The following is a 23,110-nucleotide window of genomic DNA, read 5'->3' as shown; positions in this document are numbered from 1 at the left end:
AGAGCTACACATCCTAGGGCGTTGCCCAATATTTCCACAACATATGCCTCCTGATTACTTCTTCTTGGCCTAATATAAACGTTGATCAGATATAAAAGTTTACCATTCTTTGAACTTAGCCTCACTTCAAGGATATCAGGTGAATCTATTTGATTAACTCTTATTTCAACATCTAAGGGGATTTTTATTCATGTAATCAATCCTCCCAAAGGTCTACCACTTGATGAGGGAACAGCTTCAACACAATAGGTTTTATTGCCAAGCTTATATGGGGCATCTATTGCCCATGTCTCTTGAAAAAGGCAACGTTGGAACTGTTCTATATATTCATGCCATTCAGGGTCTAGGAGTTTACTTTTTAACTCTTCCTAATTCCAAGAGACCATATTTACAGATTTGTTATCCATTGTTCTTAAGGAGTTTAATTAACTGGGGCTTCTTTCTTGGCCCTCTAGAGTGTTTACTACCTGTGTTGTGGGTATGTTGGATAATGATACTACCTGGGGATCATACCCTTCCATTTGATCCCCTAAACGGGGGCTCAAACTTCCACTTCCTAACTCTCCTACAACTACCACTTTTCGATATATAGAGACAGGAAGAACATTGTCGCAGCCAAGCTGGCTCAACCCTCCCAAAATATTTGACCCATCAATCCAAGGCGCACTTCTCACATTGTTCACCCATTGTTTGGGGGCCAGTTCATAACATCCATTGCAAAATCTAAAAGATAATTGAAGGTGTCCCTTTCCCCACTCCAGCTCCTACTCCCACCTTCAAAATTTGGAACGAACAGCCACAAGTCAGGTGTAGTACTCCCCAGAGCCCCTTTTTTATGAATCAATCCACACCCTTCAATGCCTTAAATCTGTTAGTAGTCGAGACCCAGAGACCAGGCTAAAATGTACCTGATGGCCAAAATAGTCAGCTTGAGGTAAGAGGATCCGTGGTCCAGGGAAATAGGCCCATACCACATGTGTGCAGGTTAATTAAAAAAAACAAGGGAAGAGACTAATGAGTGAGCCATGTGCAGATCTGTGGATTTCATCTTAGCAGCTGGTATAGGGCTATTAAAATTCACAATGACACAGTCACCAGCCAGATCAAAGCCAATTTACTCTAGTTGATAGTAAAATAGAATTGGTCAATGCAGGAGAAAAATTCCTGTTTTATTTGAACCAGTGCAATGATTTGTTAAACAAGTCCTCCTGCAATTCCTTTTTGCTCATTCGTTAATGGCAGCACACCCGACATGATAACAACACACGGGCATGCTGCAGGTGGAAAGTTTATAAACAGAGGTTTGTGAATCTTCTCAGGAGCAAGGCCAAAGGCATATCTTTTTGTGTTAATATCTGGGAAGTGGTTGGAGGAATGTATGACCGTACTATTCATACTAATAACACACGTGCCATTACAATACGGGTATTACTACGCTAGTACCCCTACAATGACCTACCATTACAATGCATTCTTTTACCACGCATATGCCTTTACCACACATGCCATTACAATGCAAAGACATGCGTGCTAAAGGCATACACTTCTTAAAAGTGCCTAAGGTAAGTTACACTACCCTGCCATACCCTAAACCCTAAATCATTACTCCTGCATGACCCTCCCCCGATCCCCAGTCCTCTCCCTACCCTAAAACATTACCCTGCACGACCCCAAACCTACCCTAAACCCTAAAACACTACCCCTGCATGACCCTCCCTGGCCCCCAGTCCTCTCCCTATGCTAAAACACTACCCCGCATGATGCTCTAATCCTACACTAAACCTAAAACACTACCCATTCATGACCCTCCACAACCCCCAGTTCTCTCCCTACTCTAAAACACTACCCTTGCACAACCCTCCCCAGACCCCCAGTCATCTCCTGTAGTACTTAAAATTCTGGACTCGTGTTATAAACATCATCATATCAAGACGATTTTGATATCAGAAGACCGAAAATGGCTAGTACACTATGCACAAGCATTTTCGTCATATTCGAGTGACGATTTCACCTCGAAATCGTAATTTGCGTCCTGAACCCTCGGCTTCCATTTTGCGTACGGCAGCCATTTTGTGAGTTGCCCTCACATAGGCCAATGAATCAGGCCAAACATGATTTCAAAGGACACGTACACCTTAGTTGACTTCTCTGCGACCTGGGCAAGCTGGAACCATTGCCCCAGGCCGAACCTGCCCGGCCAGTTCCTTTCCCAGTGGCCGAGTGAGATAGCATCAAGGCACAGCCTACCATAAACCTTTTCATCGCACACACACCCTGCCTAATCTTGCTCACACCTGTCCCTGTTTCTTTCTCTACGACTTGCTTTACGAGGAGGAGGTGCCCATTTTTATTGGGGGTCCGTCGATATCTGATGAAAATACTGGGCTTTGCCGGATAATTTATTGTGGGCTGAACAAACTGAAATATGGGCTTGTCATCATGACTCTGCTTTTTCTTTGTAGTGAAAACATGTGAATGATCAACTGAAATGCGAAGAATGTTTGCCTAAAGCATAATATTTTGTATAAAAAGAGAAGGCTGGCTTTGTAAGATTGAGCAGTCTCCTGGGAATATACATCGTGTTGTACTTCTAGGACGCCTGTTACTTGGTTGCAGCCAATAAATTCGATCTTTGACTTCACCTAGAAGACTCTGAGTTTCTGTGGTCTAATCAGGAAGAATCCGAAGTCTTAGGGAGTACCCTGACACCACTGGGTTCCGAAAAACCCAGTACTTCACTCCCTACCTTAAAAAACTACTCTACACGACCCGACCCTTCCTCAAACCCTAAAACACTACCCCTGCGTGACCCTCCCCTGACCCCAGGCCTCTCCTTACCATAAACCCTAAAACACTACCCCCGCACGACCCTCTCCCAATCCCAAGTCCTCTCCTTACCCTAAAACACTACCCTACATGATCCCCTGGCCCCCTTTTACCCTAAAATAATAACCCCCACCCCAGGTCCTAACCCCCTTACCTCTCTCTCCTCTTGGTTCCTTGTTCCTGCGTTCTGAGGGGCGGTGCACATCATTGTCAGGAAATGGAAGAGCCTCTGTTTCCTCACAATGACGTGAATTGCCTATATTTTTTTACAGCATATGTGCTTTTACCACAAATTCATTGTAAAGGCATGCGTGGTAAAAGCACCTGTGTTGTAAAAAAATGTGTAGTAAAGACTACGCGTTGTTACAACTCATGCGTGGTAACAATTGAGTTGTAATGGCATGCGGGATAACAGCCGCGATGTAATGGCTGTTGCCCGGTTGGAGTTTATCTGCATCCTCCCTGCTGATGAAGACCTTGTGTTTGGGGGGACTGGCTAACTAGACTAGTTTGGTCTATTATAGATGCCCTCCTGGTATCAATACGAGAGTTTCCCGCTGGACAAGACTTAGGGGTATCAGTGCACCGGGTTGTGGTGTTACTTTTGCTCCTAAACCATTTTGTATACCTTTCAGCGTCGCTGGTAAGTTCAGAATATCCCTACCCATTTGCTTCACTGCTATAATTCACTTGACAAAGGGCTTAGGCTCGGTTTGAAAGGTGGATTTCACTTTAGCTATGATGACTCCCAAAAGGTTTTCCACCCAACTTGGGCATGACCCCATCCCTGGAACATGCTCACTGACCAGGGTTTTACAAGTAGTTGGAAGCTGTAGATTCTTGCCTACTGCTGATATTAGCCTGGCGGCTGAGGGCCCTTCTATCTTGTTTCTGCTGACTGTAGCACTTCCATGCCTCTTTCTTCCATCGAGGACTGCCCAAAGTTCATATTTGGCCTTACGTTGTCTGCACCATTGGAGACACTCCCTCCACCTTCCTTCCCTTTGGTCTCAGTCTATATTGGCTAGATGCTGTTTTGAATAGTAATTAGAACATCCAAAGTGGAGTGATGGACATCTGAGCCTAATGAGAGTCATCTCTCTGTCAGCCCAATCTCCGTGGCCATCACTCCAATAGCTCACTGTAATATTAGATCTATTGATGTAGCCTTACCGGTTGAAGTTGGTACCTGACCCTTGCGTCGCATTTCCTCTAGCGCCTAGCTACTTGATGAATGAGGTTATTGGCTACTATGGTGGTTGCAGCGGTGCAAGTAGACAATGTTAGCCTTTTAAGTAAACAAACAAAATGAGGCACGCAAATGTCAAATGTCAGAATGGGGAGACGTCCCCTATAGTAGCCATGCAAAATAATAATTATAACTTACAGGTGGTTCACTTGTCCTTCGTCCTTACACAAGAGTGACATTGTCCGAGCAGGACCCGGGCTCCAGTGCCCAAAACAGCCCCCAAAACCAGAGCTGATGAACTGATGGACTCAATTCAATTCAAAAAGACTTTATTCGATTGCTTTTTAAGACAATCATAAAAGTACATATAAAACAATAAATTCGTTAAATACAGTAACATTTCATTTACAATCCATATATACATTAAAATGTTTGAACATACAAGCAATCATAATAGTCTCCATGATTACAAAATAATGGATTTCCTGTGGCTAAACACTGGCTAAATACTTTTTTTAAAAACATGCCTACCCTCCAGACCCTATGTACATCTTCCAGAAGCTGTAACACAAGCAGTGCTGGGTGATGTTGTCTCAGCCTCATCGCCTTTAAAATTGGGACAATCCAGACTTTCCTTGAGTTACTATCGAATCTACAAAAAGAATAACTAGTAAGGTCGAATGTTCTGAGCAATTATCACTTGGGCAAAGTCTCAGTACTGGGACCAATCATTCACAATAGGAAACCTCACAAGCCTATGGAAAATATTACATCTAAACCGAGTTAATAAAAACCTATCGTAGCCACCAGGCACAAATAATAAATAGGAATTAATACTAAAAGAAGTTAAGACCAGTTGATTCTGCATGACAGTGGGATTTTGGCTGTCTGCTGACAATCATATGGAGTCCAGAAGTAAGAGGCCCTCTCTTTTTAGCTCCTTTCTAGTAATAGATTGCATGGTTTTTGGGTTACTGTAATATTCCAGATGGCAGAGATAATAAATAAATAAAATAAAGTTTCTAATAAACTTCATCCATGGAATCAATAATGCTCCTTCAAGTTGAAGACTAGCTGCTATAATGACTTGGTTTAGGTTTTGTCTCAGGTTTTGTCCATATCCTGTGCCATAGGAGGATGGGCTCCATATTTATTAGATCTGCAATATAAGGGAGCCCCAACTCTGAATGGCAAACGTACGCAGATAGGCTCCTGGGGGCCACTAAAATGTATTTCAGAAATATGTTCTCCACTGTTTGCAGTGGCTGTGTGTCCGCGAATCCCCATACACCCTCTCCGTACATGGCTGCAGAAATGCATTTTGCTTTGTAGATCTGTATTAATTTCAGTGGTGGTCTTCTCCCAAGTTTCCTCGCAAAGTTAGCGAGGGCCATTGTGATCCGGCAAATGCAATTATTTTTTGCTATGATAGCTCGTGTCCATGAGTCATTACGGTCAAAGAGTATACCCAAGTAAGCAAAAGTATTAGTGTGCTCTATTTTCTGACCTTCCCGAAACATTTCCCTACATTTGTTGCTCCCCAATCCACACCTCATTATGTATGTTTTTGTAGTGTTCACTTTTAGATCCAAGTGGCCCATGAACTTGGTAAAACTATTTAGGACCCGTTGTAAACCTACTTGAGTGCAGGACATTAGGACTGCATGGTTTGCATAGATAAGTCCAGGAAAGGGACGTGCAGCTATTTGTGGGGAGTCCTGGTTATCCTTGACCAGTGCCTTGTATTAACCCTTTATGTAAAGGTTAACAAGAAAAGGGGACTCAATTCGCCTCTAGGCAATGTTCAAAGGAGAGAAACACATACCTCCGCTGATATCTCAACACCAAGGGGCCGATTCCGATCTCGGTCGGAAGGGCACCGAATCGGGTTCGGCATTAGCGGATCGGATTCGGAGGCTGAATTTCCATCCGGTTCGTACACAGGTCCGGATGTCGAAGTACGATGCGAACAAGTGCGAAATCTCCATCCGAATTGTTTCCGGGTCCAAACCGCTCCATACGTCTCGGCCGTAAGCTAACCGTGGCACGCAATGGAGGCATATTCCGACCGAGCCAGTACGATGCTCGATTCGGACAGCCGGTTCGAGTCGGAGCTTCCGGCTTGCAATAACTCCCAGAGATGGGCTTGGGGGTCCGCATCGGACCCCCTGTTACCCACAGCCTTATGACTCGGACACAGTGGGAGACCCGTGGGTCTCCCCAACAAAGGCAGGTACGGTGCGGATGGCACCAACGCGTACCCACTGTAGGGGGCGCACTTGTCAGCAACGTACACATTCAGTGAATGGGAGCCCATGTATGCATCGTACGATCGGCTCCCATTGACTTCTATGGGAGTCCGACCGAACCGAGACCGACAGCATACGTACTCGCTCGGTCGGACTGCAGGAGTCCAGATCGGACGGAAAACACCCCGGATCCAGCCCGGTCGGAGTGCTTTCCAACCGAGATCGGAATTGGCTCCTAAGTGCAGGCTCTTGGAGAGGCTCTTGAGGAGCCAAACAAACTAAGCAAGGTAAGACAACAGCCCACTACATCTCTCTCAGTCTCTTTCAGTCTACCCCCTGGTGCGTGCCCTGTCGCACACTCAAACTCACCTGCCTCCATGTGTGAAATGGACAAAGTGGAGGCAGTGGGCTAGTGGTTGGGTGGGCTGAGGGAGTAGAGAGGGGAATAGAGAGATTGTGCTGGAAGCCAGCAGGGATGCCAACGTGGCTTGATTGTGACCAGGCAGCAACAAACTTTCCCCCCTGCAACAAGTTACAGCAACCGTTTTATGGCAAATGATGCCTTTAACACCAGACTACATATTTGAAGTTCTAGTTTGGAGCACTTTCTCACTTATTTGTTTTACTTATATGCAAAGTTTTTTTTTCTTGCAGGCTTCATTTTTTTTTGCAAAAAATCTGAAAAAAATGTGAAGGTTACAGAGCTCCAGTTCAGTTGGACTTTAGACTGAAAATGAGGAATCTTGCAAATACAATGTTGTGCCATTAAAATTATTGTGAATCACGCTTGAGGAAGAACGAATCCAAATATTCACTTTAATTCAAAATGCCTATGGATGACAGGTGACACACGGTTCCAAACTACTAACAAGAGAAAGTTAAACATGTCATGAACACACAATAAAAAAAAATATGTAATGGGCGTGAAAAAATAAATAAACCGGGACATAGTAGAGGAAACTACAAACAACAGTAGGCAGGTAATCAGAAGCTTGTGAGACTAGACGCTTAAAAAACACACTTTGCACACCCATAATTATTTGACAATTTTACTGTGTCCGACTTACATATCTCTTACTATATATAACTGAAAACTTCTGTTAATTTCACAATTAAGTTCATAACTTAAAAAGCAATGTTGAAGTAATCCTTATATATAGGCATTGTTTCAAAGTTGTGCGTCTTTGTTTTAAAAACTTTCTATCGATTTACCTTACTGAATTACAGACATGAAGGCGTATGATCTTCTCGCGAGATGGGTTGCACACAAGCTAAACGCAGTTGTTGTGTCAGTTGAGTAAGTATTTTTTTTTAATGTTTTAAAAATGTGTACTCAAGGTTCATTATGATACAAACTATGATTTTCCAATTATTACTTAAACGTGTGCCTCGTGCACTATACTCACTATTAATAGGTGCCCAATCAAGAAAATGAAGTAAAGTATTATTTAAACTTTCATAGGCAGGTATAATGACACGTGACATATGTGATAAATAAGAACGTATCCCAGGGACTGCCAAAAGCTGTGTGGTAAACATGTTGGAATTTCTGATTTAAGTACTAATGTTTGGCCTCTATGTGTGATACAAATAGAATTTTCTTGACCCTAATCTACCTAAAAGTATCAGCAGTTGTGAAAATGTGCATCTGAATTTACCAAATGCTGAAGAAGTTTCTTTTTTTGCTCCCACACATTGCTTAAGCCATAGTGGTCAGGTCCTTAATCCTGTCAAGGCTGGACTATGCTCTTGTATTATAGTTGGTCCTCACGGAATATCAGAGTCAGTGGTTACAAGTTGTGCAGAAAAGCCGGTCCGCCTACTGTATTAAATACCAAAATATACATCAATATCAGTATTTCGGGACCGGCTTCACTAGCTACCAGTTCGTAAACGTATAATGTACAAAGTACTGACCCAAGCCTTTTACATTAAAGGGCCTGCATACCTGAAGGAAATAATTCAGGAATAAAGCCCCAGAAGACCACTGAGTTCTAGCAATGCTAGTCTAATTGTGGGTCCCGCTACAAAAGGCAATGGATGGGAGGTTCTTCCTTTAATGTTAAGATGGCCGGAAATTGTCTGCTTAAACAACTGAGGACTATCCCGGACAAAGTAAAATTTAAAAAAGGAGTTGGAAACCCTCTTACTTAGACAGTAGTATAACAAGAGATAAGTGGTTATTGCCTCCTTTCCCGCTTTGAGTTACATAATCAGCACCAGGACACTCTTGTTGAGTAGCTGTGCGCTATAGAAGTACTCATCATTCATTCTTTCATTCAATCTGCCGCCATATGATTCCCTTCCAAGCCCTCAACTTAATTAAGTCCTCCTGTGCTATATAATAGGTATTGGCAGAATATGGTTTTAATTTGTTAACATATGCCAATGCAGGTGTGCACAAATATTATTTGCATACAATGGCATATTAACCCCTTGTGTGCTTATGACGAGCTCAGGACGAGCAGCGCATCACATCCGTTGGAACGTTCGCACGCGGGGATAATTTCCCTGCTGTGCTGAACGTTCCAAAACGGGTGTGGCTGTGACGAGCTCAGCTCGTCATGAGTGCAGCTCCACTGTGGCTCATGACGAGCTGAGCTCATCATAAGCACAGCGGCGCCGCGCGCGGCCCCCCTTCCCCCCGCACAGCTGGGGGGGGGAACACCCCGCAGTGAAGCGGTTAAAGACAGTCTTGTTAGCTTTGCCACTGCTAGGCTCCCAAGAGTGAGCTGTACAAGCCAGCAGTACCAAAGGTTTTCAGTGAGCATACTTAGAGTGAGCAGTAGAAGCCTGCTAGGCAATTACTCAGTGTCCCAAGATTTTTAGAGCCTATAATGTAACAGTGGAGTAAGTTTACACCCAGTGGATGCTGCCATCGTTATTTTCCCTATCCATATTTGCCATTTTTCTTCGCATGGAGGACGTGGAAGGAGAAATCTGACACAGGTGTCCTGACCTTGAAAGGGTGGGTGTTCTGACATATAAAAACTAGTGGACCTGTTCTGGATGGACCACTGCTAATAATTGACTGCAAGTATAGCTACTGAATATGTTTATATGCTCAACCTGCAATTATGTAAACAAAGCTTCAAGAACAGTCTCCATGGATTTTAATGATAATTCCAATCCAATCGTTTATTAGTGAACACAACTCCTTGACCCAAGCAAGCACCTCTAAATTAACTTCTCCAGTAAGTTTCTATTGCAACTCAGGGACCAGTTTGTGGCTCCATATGTTAAGATAGGCAGTACAGTCCTTTCAACTGAAGATATTTCTTGGTAAGTAGGAATTAGATAGCTAATTCAAGTGTGTAAAAAAGATGTATGTATTTAGTAGATGGTAGTTGACAGGGTACCTGGTACCACCATGCTGGGCATGAGTTTCGTACATAGTATAAAAATAAAGTGTTGCATTGGAATCCTAAAGCTCGTCATGAATGAGGCATGGTCTATGATGCCATGCCAGGCAGTAATTTTGTGCTGGTAAAGGTTTCCGATGACAGAGTTGGCACTGGGTTCAATGTTGGAACGTTGGAAACAGAGCACTCAGACCACCTCTACATGAGTAGGACATAACGTAATGCTGCGATTTAGAATATGGACAGCAGCAACACCTGTCCTGTCTGATGTCCTCCTGCGTGTTCGATTTCTAAATCGGGAACAAATGAAGCCCTGATTGGGCCAAAAGGACTATGATTGAAGGGGGTTAACTGATCAAAGACTAATAAACCCCATCCCACATCGAGTTAACCCCGGCTGGGATTTGAGATCTTATCTTACTTAACAACAGATACCGTTCTGGACAAGACATATGTGTCTTTCTTTAAAAAAATTTAAGGCTGCCCTTTGGTTTGTCTTAGTCCTGAGGAAGACCCACCATGATGTATAGTCAATAACACTTGAACATAGGGTCGAAATGTCAACAACATCACATTATGTCCTATGTCAGCTATCCTTGGAATATGCAATGAAGAAATAAGGATACACTGGACAAATATTTTTGGGGACATTTTGATTATATGCTTAACCCCTCTGATCTCAAATATTCACTTTTGTTTGTTTTAATGTATGCGGACAACTCTTGGTGGTACTTTCACATCCTGCCTTTAGAAAAGAACTGAAAACATAACACCGATGTTTTTTATTTGTATTCTCCAAATGACTAAATAACACGTTGTTCACAAACGCACTATGTTATTTTGTCAAATTTGCTTTATTCGAGATAAAAACTCATAAAAGCATAGTACATTTAAAAAACGTTTTGATCCACAATAAAAAAGGATGTATTTACAACCTCCAGTGCGTATGTGCTTTTTTCATAATACTAAAAAAGAGACAATATTTGCACGAGATAATAAAAGAATAAAAGCGTCATGACTTCAATAGTATTAAAAAGGGACAATAAAACCAATCAAAAAATTCATATAAGTATAAAACCAGTGAATACCCGTATAATATAATCGGGTCAGTCCAATTGTCTGGGGGATAAAAACTAGGAAGCATAGATTATTCTCAACAGTCCTACATTCACAATAGGAATTTCTTTCTGATGGACCATGACCACCCCAAAAATGTAGCAACTGCCACAGAAATGACCGGTTCAGTGCTAGTGCAAATTATTCTTAGAGCCACCTTACTCTCCCTCGTGCCAAGCAATTTGCACATCGCTCTTAGCCAGACACGTCGGGGGATTGAGTAGGCCCCGCAGACAAAGAGGAAATGGGCAATGGTCTCAATTTCATTATTACAAGCCGGACAAACATTAGAATTAGCTTCAGCCCATCTCCCTGTCCTCAGGCTTAGTTATAATGTCCCAATAGGGCTCTAGTGTCGGGGAGACTTTTGCCTCCAAAAAGCGACCTTCCAGGGAGGAGGGATCCGCATCGTTCCAGTTCCGGCATGCTACCAATTCCCAATACTTTGCTTTTATGATGTCTTTTGATGGGAACTGGGCTAGCTCTGGGTTCTCCCACAACCCCTTCATGCCCATTTTCTCTAGTAGTCTGCACAATTCCTTTAGCCAGCCTATCTTATGGAATTTGTCAATTTTAATTATTTCCAAAAAACCCCGCGCATAGTGAACAAGATCAGAAATAACCCAAATACGACGCCAATATAAAATGGGTCGTAATCTAGCCATGTCTGATAGGGCTTTCCTGCCTAGTTCATAGCGCAGTGGCTTCATGGGCGTACTTTTAGGGAGGGCAGTCAGATTTCACAGAAATTTATTTTCCGCAAGTGTTAGTGAGGCTAAGTTGTCATAACCCCAAAGTTTGGCACCATAAAGTTGCCGAGCTAAGGGCTTTTGCCTCATACCCTTGAAGTGCAGGCAGTATTGGCTTGGTCAAAGATTTACTATGTTCAACACGTATAGCACCTGCATTTTGGGGGAGTTTAAGGGCCGCCATTTCAATATGCTTCCCCCATTTTACGCCCTTTGCTATATGGATACCCAGGTAGACGAAGTCCTGTACCATCTCCACCTTCTGTCCATCCATGTAAAAATTCCCTTTGAAGCTGGCATGTGGGTTGAATACCATCAGCTTTGTCTTAGTTACATTGACTTCGAGCCCACGATCCACACAAACGCCCTCAAAAATCTTCAGGGCACGCTGGAGTCCACTAGGGGTTTTGGATATAATGAGCGTGTCGTCGGCAAATAATAAAATTGGCGTTTTCACACCGTCCAAGATGGGAGCATCTACGGATCCAGACAACATACGCTCCACTACACCATTGATATACAACGAGAAGAGCGTGGGGGCCATGACACATCCTTGGCGCACTCCACGCTCTACCGGGAACTCAGCAGTAACTTGCCCGTGCCTCCCCCACTGTATTTTGGCATAGTTTGACTCATGCAGTCTCAATGCTAGTGAGAGGATTTCCAGCGGCATACCCATCTCTGCTAGCACTTTCCACAACTGGGACCGTGGGAATAAGTCGAAAGCTGCACGCAGGTCAATGAAAGCAGCATAGAGGCTGCCTTTCCCTAGCTGTACTGTCTTCCAATGTAGTAAGGTAAACCGGAATATCTGGTCTACGGTGCTAGTTAGCTTACGAAAGCCAGCTTGGAAAGAAGACAAAATATTGTTTTCTTCAACCCAGACCATGATTTTCGCTAGGGTCATTTTTCTTATCACTTTTTGTACCGTGTCTATTAGGCTAATGGGCCTATAGTTCCCGGGGAGAGTTTTGTCCCCTTTCTTGTATACTGGGACTATTACAGCCCCTTGCCAAGACTTTGGTACCGGTGCCCATACCGCCACAGCATTGGCCAGCTCTATTATGTACCTGCCCCAACGAGTTTCATCGTGAAGGAAAACATCCGCAGGGACCCCCGTTGTTCACAAACATTGGTCTATACTTACAAAACAAAAAAGGTAAGATTTGATGTCATTTTTTCAGGAAGGAATAACATAAGCTATAAATGTGAAAAGCCATATGGATTTCCATAATTCATTACATCATTTGAGGTTGGGATTACATAACCACACAAGGAACCATGTGGTAGCTGGTAGTTTATTAAAGAGATTCAATGAACATGTTTTTTCGGTCTCAGCTACAGGTTGGCGCCCGCTCATCATTTTCCAGCACCATTCGAAGATGCATATGCTGTTACAAAGTATTTTCTACAAAACAGAATTCTTCACCTGTACAATGTTGATCCAGGGAGAGTTTGTGTGTCGGGGGACAGTGCTGGTGGAAACTTGGCTGCAGCTGTGACACAGCAGGTATGAGATTGTCACTTGTAAGTACAAATTATTCTTATGTTTGTAATAGAGCATATTACACACTGCATGAACTGACCTAACTTACGACAGTATGTACCCTCATTTTGTGTGAGAAAATCACTGGAGAGAGCGAGGGTTTTAAGGGGCAAGTCCCATCCCCGGATATATAATAATGAAAACAACTTGGACTGGCCCACTGTATGGAAGTTGTGGAATATTAGTTGATATTCCAAGTCACTTGTAGAATGAGCTTGTGAACTGGGCACAATAAAGTTTGTTTATAAACCCCTCACACACCAACCTGGTTGCTGTCATGCTTAATCATCGGGGTCCAACCAGGCAGCCGAATGCCGCCTGGTTGTGCCACATACTTTTATCTCACACCCTGGGCCGCCACGAATAAAACATTGGGCAAGGATCCCCAGAGGTGCATTTTATTACTCACCTTCATCCTCATCACACTACTGCACCACACCCGCTCCGCTGTAGTCAGGCGTTGTAGCACAACTAGGCGGCATTCGGCTGCCTGGTTGGACCCCGATGATGAAGCATGACACCAACCAGGTTGGTGTGTGAGGGGTTTATAAACAAACTTTATTGTGCCCAGTTCACAAGCTCATGCTACAAGTGACTTGGAATATCAACTAATATTCCACAACTTCCACACAGTGGGCCAGTCCAAGTTGTTTCCCTCATTTTGTGTGCCTGGCAGAGATTAGATTGTTCCCAACAACAGAAGCACCATGATGTCCCCAATGACATAAGCTAACTCTTTGAATGAACTCAAGGGAAAACTCTAAAGTCCTCATTAGAAGAAAAGTGATAATTCCGATTTGGCCATAAACATAGTTTATGGTGGCAGAATCACTATTACAAGTGTAATGTAATATTGCACATCCGAGGGTCTTCACAATGGAGATTTTAGTAGGAAGAAACTGGTGAAATACTCAAGGGGGAAAGGGTACTAGAAATGGGAACAGGAGAAGAGCATATAGGAATTCAAGTGCAAACACAATTTCCAAAGTAATTCCCAGTTCTTTTTTCCAATATATCAGACACCTAGCTCAGTTGAAATACTTCAAAATTCAATTAAAAAATCTTTTTTTCGGATAGAAGTGTATCCATAAAAGCACAGTTCATATAACAGCAGAAGCAAGTATACAAGCCCATTAATCATAATATTAGAAGAGTAATATCATACAAAAGCTACATCATGTTATGAACAGGATAAAAACAGTTATCGATAAAAACTATCTTAATTTAAATCATTCTAGATTGTTGTGGGCTAACTAAAAAACGAATCCTCAGACAATATCCATTGGGTTTAGATAAAACATGATCATAATATATAAAAATTAAATCAATAAAAATAGGTGTCATAAAGTGCACATTGTGTCGCGGGCGCGTACTGCAACTTTTAGAAAAGTACCTACACGAACAGTTAATTCAACATTTTCCAGCTTAAGAATTTCCATATAGGCTGCATCAAGAAAAATAGGCAGGATTTTTTTTTTAAAACGGTATCAAAAACTGTTTTGTCTATTCCATATAAAACTTACAAAAACATAGAAAGTGGGATGTTGTTTGCCCGCTTCTGCCATCACAGGGGCATGGTAATTGATCTAGATTAGCATTGTACCCCAGAGGAAAACATGATAAGAATGTAACTGTGCCTGCCCTTAAATGAAAGAGAAGTCCTCTCTCCCAATGACCTATTGATTTTAAAAGATAACTAGATGGTGTATTTAATGTATCCTCAATAGATATATAGGTTGCTACAGACGTTTTCTGGGCGTCCCTTGCGTGACTTAGTGTTCTATAATGGGCGTAAAGGGCCCCCGAAGGACTTTTTTGTTCATATTATCAATTTCGGTAGGGTTTGAGAAGATCAGTGCATAGTTAATACTACTCAAGCTCCCCTCGTCTGCTGCAAGCCATGGTATTTTCCTTAACTTGTCGCACTTGAGGCAGTCTCTTATTTTTTCTTTAGTGAGGGACGCTGCTGTGTTTTTCCAGATAGCAGTTGGAATAATACTTGCCCAAATCCATTGAATACGCTAAACCAGATCCACTTGATGTTTTTCTCTTACATTGCTTCCAAAGCCTGGAACAAGCTGCCTCTATACAACAGAACCATCTTATCAGTTCTTCTGCAAGAAACTGAACATAAGGCTCTGTGACCTCAGGCCAGGCTTTGCCCTTCCTACTCCTGCTTTCAGCACCCAGATACCCTCCGGGATGAGTTTTACTCTCTACAAATTCACATAACATTACATAACAGAGACTCAGAGTTGGCAGGCATTTTGCAACTCAGATTGACCACATCTCTTCATATTGGAATTTATGGATCCTTAGTTACCAAGGTGGTGTGGTCGCTTAAGTGTTGCACATGTGCTGGAAAGAGCACCAGAGAGAAAGAATGCAATAATGTGCTCACAAATGTGTGATGTTCAGCAGGTAGTCTCCCGACAACTGGATATTTAAGGCACTTCCTAAAGACGCTCGCAGTGATGGTTGCAGCCACAAACTGCACCCACCCTTACAGAGGACTTCAGGAACACAAAGTAGAGGTAGGTTGCATGGTGCACATGCCTCAAGACTTGTGGCAATTTTGTTTTGCAGGCACACCACTGGCCTGTCTTTGGAATGTGGAACCCTACCAAGGAGTGCAACCTTTGATGTTGTGGATGGCTACTAGACACTTTTTACTTTCTTAGACAATGTGGCCAGATGGTCATGTTACTGTAGACCACCTTTTTGGTAGCATTCACTTAATACATCCCGAAGGACCTTTGTGTCCAGGCACCTGTGTAACTGTTATAGAGCAGAATCATTGGCAAACACAACCCTCATTGTCATGGGTCTGTTTACTTCCCATACATAATGAACGCCCACTGTATAATGCAGAACCAATGCATGAGCTCTTCCACATAGGGTATCGCAGAAGAGGAAGCGCAACTATTTTCATCCCCTTCTGTACTTTGTATGTATTTCAGGAGCACTAAAATAAGAGCGAACAACTAGTGTGGTTCACAAGTAAGAATGAGTGAAATGTTTCTGATGCACACAAAATGTAGACATTTTTGATTATGCAGATTTAGCAGCATTTTGCTTGATTCTTTGCTGCATGATTATTGGTTGAAGCAGAAAATGCCTTGTAGAAGACATTCTCCCTGCACAAGCTCCTACCAGAACCTTGGGTGACTTTTGAATTTGAAGGAAGCCCCAGCAATCAATGTTCACATGAGATGCCATCAGCAAGGACATTCCCTGAATTTTCACAGGCCCCTTCTCCACCAATACTTTTGTAAAAATGCCCATGATGTCCAACCTTTTAGTAGACCTTAACTCAAAGAAAATATATTAATTGACAGCATTAGCTTATGGAGTGCTCTACAACAATGGATATGAAAAATGTATTTCATCTTTTATCATGTGTTACTTTTTTCGGTAAACACTAACTAAACCAAGCATTTAGATATTTCATCATGCAAACACGTTGGACAGATGAATTGCTCCCAAGTCCCAATTCTCCTTAAATGGCAAAACAAAATTATTCATTTGGGAGTGAGAGAAAAATCTGAGGTGTCTCTCAAAAATGTATCTTTAAGGAAAACCCCCTTTCTAGATATCCCGTCAGTAGGAGTCATATGTACTGTCACTGAAACATTTGACCTGGGAGAAATTTAAATTACAACAGTGTCATTCAAGTAATTTTGGAAATTTCGCACCACAGCTGTGATGCAGAATCCCCAAAAATTAAGACACTTCACATAAATCCTCTCCATTCGCTGTTGAAAATGTAGCACACATTGCTAATATTTACCGCAAATGCCCTGAAACAACAGAGAGTGAGAGGCTGTTGTTTGCTGTGCTTTTGTCGAAATGCATCCTTGTGCCAAGAAATGACACAATATTTAGGGCCAGATGTAGGAGCCTAAATACTGGTCAGTAACGGCCGATTTCGGCCGTTACCGACCGGTATTTAAGAATTGGCATGTAGGGGCACAATTTTACAGAATCGGTAAATTTACAGAATCGGTAAATTTACAGATTCTGTAAAATACCGAATCGGTATTTTTACCGATTCGGTAAATCCCAGATGTAGGTGGGACTCTTCTGAGTCCCAAAGGCCCTACAAATTCGGTATTTTAACACACAATCCAATTGGGTGTTAAAATACCGAATTCAGGTGTGCATGCACATGTGTGCATGCACACCTAGCCATGTGACAGACAGACATGCCCTTAGGGCATGTCTGTGTGCCACATGGCGCACATGCCTATTTTTGGGGTGCCAGAGGGTGTCAAAGTGACACCCCCTGCACCCTTGCAAAATTCGGTATTTACCGATTCGGTAATTACCGAATCGGTATTTCCCATTGATTCCTATGGGCTTCACAGCCCATAGGAATCAATAGGGAATACCGATTCGGTATTTACCGAATCGGTAAATACCGAATTCTAACGATTCGGTATTTCAACATCTGGAAATACCTACATCTCCCCCCTTCATATTTACCGACTCTTAAATACCAAATCGGTAAAATTCGGTATTTAAGAGTCGGTAAATATGAATTACCTACATCTGGGCCCCGTTCTGTTACTGTTATGTTTCTTGCTCTTTTCCATGGTCTGGAGCTCAAAGCGCCGGGACACTCCTTTGGAGTAGCCGTTGCGCTATAAAAGTCCCATTTTAACATAACATAACATAACATAATGTCACCCTAACATATAGTGAAAAATAACAATTTGCTACTCATGTAATTAGCCATAATTGTATGTAATTTTGCTGTAATTTTGTGTAATTACACAAAAGCAAATTCACAAATTTTCGACACTCCTACAAAACGTCGATATTACTTGCACGGAAATTAGCTATAATATAACAGGGATTTTGCTAATCTGTGTTCAATTAGACAACAGAAAATCCACAGCCATGCTCAACAAGAGGACAAAACCATAATTCATTAATAGTGATAGAAGAAATAATTCTGGAAAAATCATGGCTTTTTGCCACAACCCATTATAAGCAGAAGATCGCTCTCCTAATTCATAATGACTCTTCTATAAAACTCCAAAAAAGGAGCTGGGATTGATGGTTTAAAAAGTATTTCCTTAATTTGTCCATTCATCATTTTTTCCATACTCCTAAAAATAAGCAAGAACTGTAGGAAAGTCAACCTTTTTGCCCTGACCATCCCTATTGTTTTTATGATGTTGGTGGTTACTGATTCTGAAAGTGCCATTGACCCTGCTAATTAGGCCCAGGGTCAGTGATCTGACCTCTTAAGGTATATGGTAATTGGCATAATTCTAATTGGCAAAGACAACCTACCTTTAAGTCACTATTTTATGGTAGGGCATGTAGGTTTTGAGATTCCAGTGGACATAATGCACTTAAGTGTGCACTGTGGTGGTGTCTGGTGGCATTTTAAAGCCAGACCTGCCGTGCAGGCTAGTTTTAAAAATAAACTATGTCAAAATTGGACCTTGGAATTAAAAATAATTTCAAAGTCCAAAACTACCTTTTTATGAGTCATAAGTCACCCCTAAGGTCTGCCCTAGGTGCCCCAAGGGTAGGGTGCATAGCTATAAAAACCAGGGACTATATATAAGATGTTTTATATACCCTGGTAAGGAAAAACAGCAAGTAATTTTCCCTACTAGCACTATTGGCTAACATGGGAAGGCTTTATTAAACTTAATAAAGTTTATCTTAGCATTGTAGCCATCTCACAATGCCATTCAAAGTATCAAAATAATGTTTTTTTAGCTTTTATTTAAGGTTCCACAGTGACATATTGCAGTACTTAGACAATAACATAGTGGTTGAGTAAATTGACAGAATAACATACAGTATAAACAGGAAAGAACACCTGTCAGGGAGGCAATGCATTGACATTAGCAAGTCTGTTTGCATCAGGGTCTAGACTGGTGTGAGTGGAAGGAAGATGGCTTCATCCCAATTTATACGCAGCCCCAAGTGCCCTCCAAAAAGGAACACCTCCTGCAGTACCAGCATTACGTAGTATTCCAGGGCCCATATATACAGTAATGTGTCATCTGCATATGCTGGGATGATTAAATTACAATTAGGGAACTGCAGACCGCGGTGCATATGATGTTCCTGTAGCGCACAGGCCAGTGGCCCAGCCATTAATGCATACAGCAGAGGGGACAACCCCGCTGAGTGCCCCTACTAATGTCAATAGGCACAGAAATTGTGTCATAAATCCAAATTCAAGCTGTCAGATGTGTATATAGGACAAAGATGAGTTGTAAAAAGATGTCCCCGACCACAAACGGCCGCAGCAGTGCCCTCATAAAGCTTCATTCTACAGACTCAAATGCTTTTTCAACATCCAAGAAGAGTGCAATAGCACACACCTCTGTATCTAGCTGTTGGACCACTCCAATTTTTTTTCCTAAGATTATAAATTAGGCTGCATCCCAGAACAAACCCAAAATGCACTGCCCCCATCATACCCGGAAGTATCAGAGCTAAAAAATTCATACGTATTTTAGCATATAGTTTTGTGTCTACATTCAATAGGAATAGTGGTTGATGTGATAAGCAGGCGTTCGTCCGCTTGCCCGAGTTCAAGAGGGTAACCAGGAGAGTCTCACTCATGGTAGGGGGCATCTGCCCTTCCGTGGCCATTTCTTCAAAAAGAGTAGCCAGGTGGGGGATCAGTAGGTCCTGATAGGCCTTGTAAAAAGCTACAGTGACCCCGTCTGTGCCAGACACCTTCTCAGATGGCATCTCCTTTAATGCGCCAGAATCTCCCAAGGCTGTAGCGGTGCTATTAGCCTCTCCCTTTGTTTGATTGTGAACCACTGCTTTGCTATATGCGCAACATAGCCTGCTGTAGAACCCTCATCCTGGGTTGGCTGTGCTGTGTATAGATCAGTATAGTACCTCCGAAAATGATCGGCTATTTCCTCGGTAGTGTGCATCGGCCTCCCTTTTTCATCCAACCCCCTCAGTATCGCATTATCATCCCGGCGGGGTTGTATCAAGGCGGATAGAATGGCACTAGGGCATTAACTCTCCCCGTACACTCGAGCCACCTCATACTTCCCCCAGATGCTGTACCTAACTTTGTGTCACATCATGATACTCATCAATCTTGGTCTAATACTAGATAAGAGAGATCTAACCCCAGTCTCCTTGTGTTTACTTTCCAATTCTGCAAGCTATAGTTCGAGTTGTGCCAGTTGATTATGGAGGGAAAGAAAAAACACCAGCGTCTTTGGACAAATGAACTCCTCTAACATAAACTTGACAAACCTCCCATACTATGGCAAACTTGCCTACTGATCCAACATGTATGCTGAAAAACTCGTCTAGGGCTTGTGACAGGTCTTCCCTAAAGACTGTATCTAATAATAAGTATGGAGGGAAGTGCCATTTAAATGTGGCTTGCTGCAGGGGCTGCAGCTCCATCTCCAATATTACTGGGTAGTGGTCTGAATACATGCGGGGGAGAGGTCCACATCGCCTGAGCCACGGGGCCAGCTCACAAGACAACAAACAGAAGTTAATACATGTGTGGATATCATGAGCAGTAGGGTAGTGAGTGCACCCTGGGTTATCTGAGGAGTGGTGACCCCTCATGTCCAGAAGCTCATTCTGTGTTACCTTTAGCAATTATAGCATGAGCTGCCACCAACGGGTGTCGCAGAAGACCCTTAAAATGATGAAGCTCTGGGCAAAGCATGCAGTTGAAATCATCACCCCATAATTGAGGTATGCCTATCCACTGAGCCAGCTGAGCATTTAAAGAGTAATAGAATTGAGGGTTACCATAATTAGGTCCATAGACGCCAACCAGTAGGATCATCAGGTCATCTTTACTGCATCTCACTGTTGTATGGGGTTTTAGATTCCGAATGAATTTTCCCGATTCATGCACTTATATGGGTACAATTCACGTTGCCCTTATATAGGCATAGAAATCAAGCCCTTATTTAGACATACCCCATTCAGTCCAAATACAGGCATGGCTACTTCCATCCGTTCATCTACGTCACAACGATTTCTTTGAAAACCAGACTCTTAAGCCGTTAGGGACTTCCCCCTGCTTGGATATTGATTTCTCCAAGAAATCATTTATTATGCATGAGCAACTATTCCTTAGGGGTTCATTCATGATATTCATATGCCCAACTTTACGTCAAACATGGCATTCCTAAACACCTTCAAGGTATAAATATACCTTTAATTGCTATGGCAAAGCACGGTGTGGTTCGGTGCAGTTCGACGACCTACTTGCCTGACACAGCTCGCTACAGTAAGTGCCGAAGGAAGCCAACTCTCCAGCTGACGCACTGATCAGGAAGCTGTCCTCCTTGCCGAGATTCCAGCTCCAGTGTTTCTGACTCCCCTTGCGGGTTGTTGGGAAATCAGGTCCGAGACAGAGATACCAACCTCCTTCATTCCAAGGTATGGAGCTGATTAGAACCTAGAGAAACCTTTGTCAAATTCTTGGCAAAACTAAACCTATGCTAAAGACCATACTTTCTTCTTCCCTCGTACTAGACTTAGGTTAGGTACATTGGGGTAGGTGTATTTTAGAAGCACCAGTTGAGTATTTTAGCCTGTGTTATTTATGTATATATTTGTATATGGCTTAGAAACCATACAATGAAATTACAGTATTATTTTATAATACTATTCTCGCTGCACACATTATACTTTTCATTCTGTCTAACGATTGTAGCAGTGCACCTCTCTTGCATGAGAAAGAAGACTGTTCAATAAACCCTTTTATGGAAAACGCCCGTCTCAATATTTCTCTGCAAACTCTGTAGAAATGAAGCATGCACAAATTGACTGAGTAAAATAGTTAGTAGTTTATCAGAAAGGAGGGATGAGGGATTGAAGCATCCGTTTCTTTCCCCAAGGCTAGGTAATAGATTTATCAAAACGAAAACGGACACTTGTTACACCTAAAGGCCATTGGTTAAAGGGATATATTAGAGTATCCTCAAAAACTCAATGTTTTTGGAGTGCGGTATATCTGTTTCATCCGCCCCACATTGAAGTTGTAATTTACAACAAGGGGTGGTGATGGACAGAGTCTCTGAATTAAGCAGAGTACTCTCACCCAGTCAAGAGATCAGGGCTAGATCCAACACCGTTTTTTAGCTCATTGCACCATCCCAGTTTCAGAACCTGGCTGTATGCAAATTAGTCTGTCCCTGGCCCAGTGCATCATGGGAACAGGGCAGACCAGACTACAAAAGCCAATTCTTACACTGGGAAGGAAACAAGCTTCCGGGGACCGGTTTCTGCCATTTCAGGCGTCTTCGGCCCGGCTTGCTTGAATCCTGATGGTGCAATGAGCAAGGGACTCACATCTGAGTATACCCTTCCACGCTTAGGGTGGACAAAATAATTTACAACAAGGGGTGGTGATGGACAGAGTCTCTGAATTAAGCAGAGTACTCTCACCCAGTCAAGAGATCAGGGCTAGATCCAACACCGTTTTTTAGCTCATTGCACCATCCCAGTTTCAGAACCTGGCTGTATGCAAATTAGTCTGTCCCTGGCCCAGTGCATCATGGGAACAGGGCAGACCAGACTACAAAAGCCAATTCTTACACTGGGAAGGAAACAAGCTTCCGGGGACCGGTTTCTGCCATTTCAGGCGTCTTCGGCCCGGCTTGCTTGAATCCTGATGGTGCAATGGTGCAATGAGCAAGGGACTCACATCTGAGTACACCCTTCCACGCTTAGGGTGGACAAAATAATTTACAACAAGGGGTGGTGATGGACAGAGTCTCTGAATTAAGCAGAGTACTCTCACCCAGTCAAGAGATCAGGGCTAGATCCAACACCGTTTTTTAGCTCATTGCACCATCCCAGTTTCAGAACCTGGCTGTATGCAAATTAGTCTGTCCCTGGCCCAGTGCATCATGGGAACAGGGCAGACCAGACTACAAAAGCCAATTCTTACACTGGGAAGGAAACAAGCTTCCGGGGACCGGTTTCTGCCATTTCAGGCGTCTTATTGAAGTTGTGGCAGTTATCATTGGGTACTCCAAAAAGTAGTGATTTGCCAGCCTCATCCAGAGGCACCTCTGGTCTAAGGTGCAGTGTCC

At 42.8% G+C, this 23,110-nt stretch overlaps 1 protein-coding gene across 2 annotated transcripts in view; it reads left to right on the top strand.

The window, feature by feature from the left end:
* Nucleotides 1–23,110, top strand: part of LOC144791940 (arylacetamide deacetylase-like) — a 331,480-nt gene that overhangs the window by 114,622 nt on the left and 193,748 nt on the right. Inside the window, exons 3-4 of one of the 2 annotated variants that reach the window (XM_078666762.1) lie at nucleotides 7,492–7,561; nucleotides 12,830–13,001. In XM_078666762.1, the coding sequence (XP_078522888.1) occupies nucleotides 7,492–7,561; nucleotides 12,830–13,001 (242 nt within the window). The remainder of the gene's footprint in view (nucleotides 1–7,491; nucleotides 7,562–12,829; nucleotides 13,002–23,110) is intronic. The other variant, XM_078666761.1, reaches the window with a different exon arrangement.

The sequence above is a fragment of the Lissotriton helveticus genome, chromosome 11 (assembly GCF_964261635.1).
Source record: "Lissotriton helveticus chromosome 11, aLisHel1.1, whole genome shotgun sequence".
Classification (NCBI taxonomy): domain Eukaryota; kingdom Metazoa; phylum Chordata; class Amphibia; order Caudata; family Salamandridae; genus Lissotriton; species Lissotriton helveticus.
The sequence above is the reverse complement of the archived record's forward strand: the minus strand, read 5'-3'. Positions and strand labels throughout refer to the sequence as shown.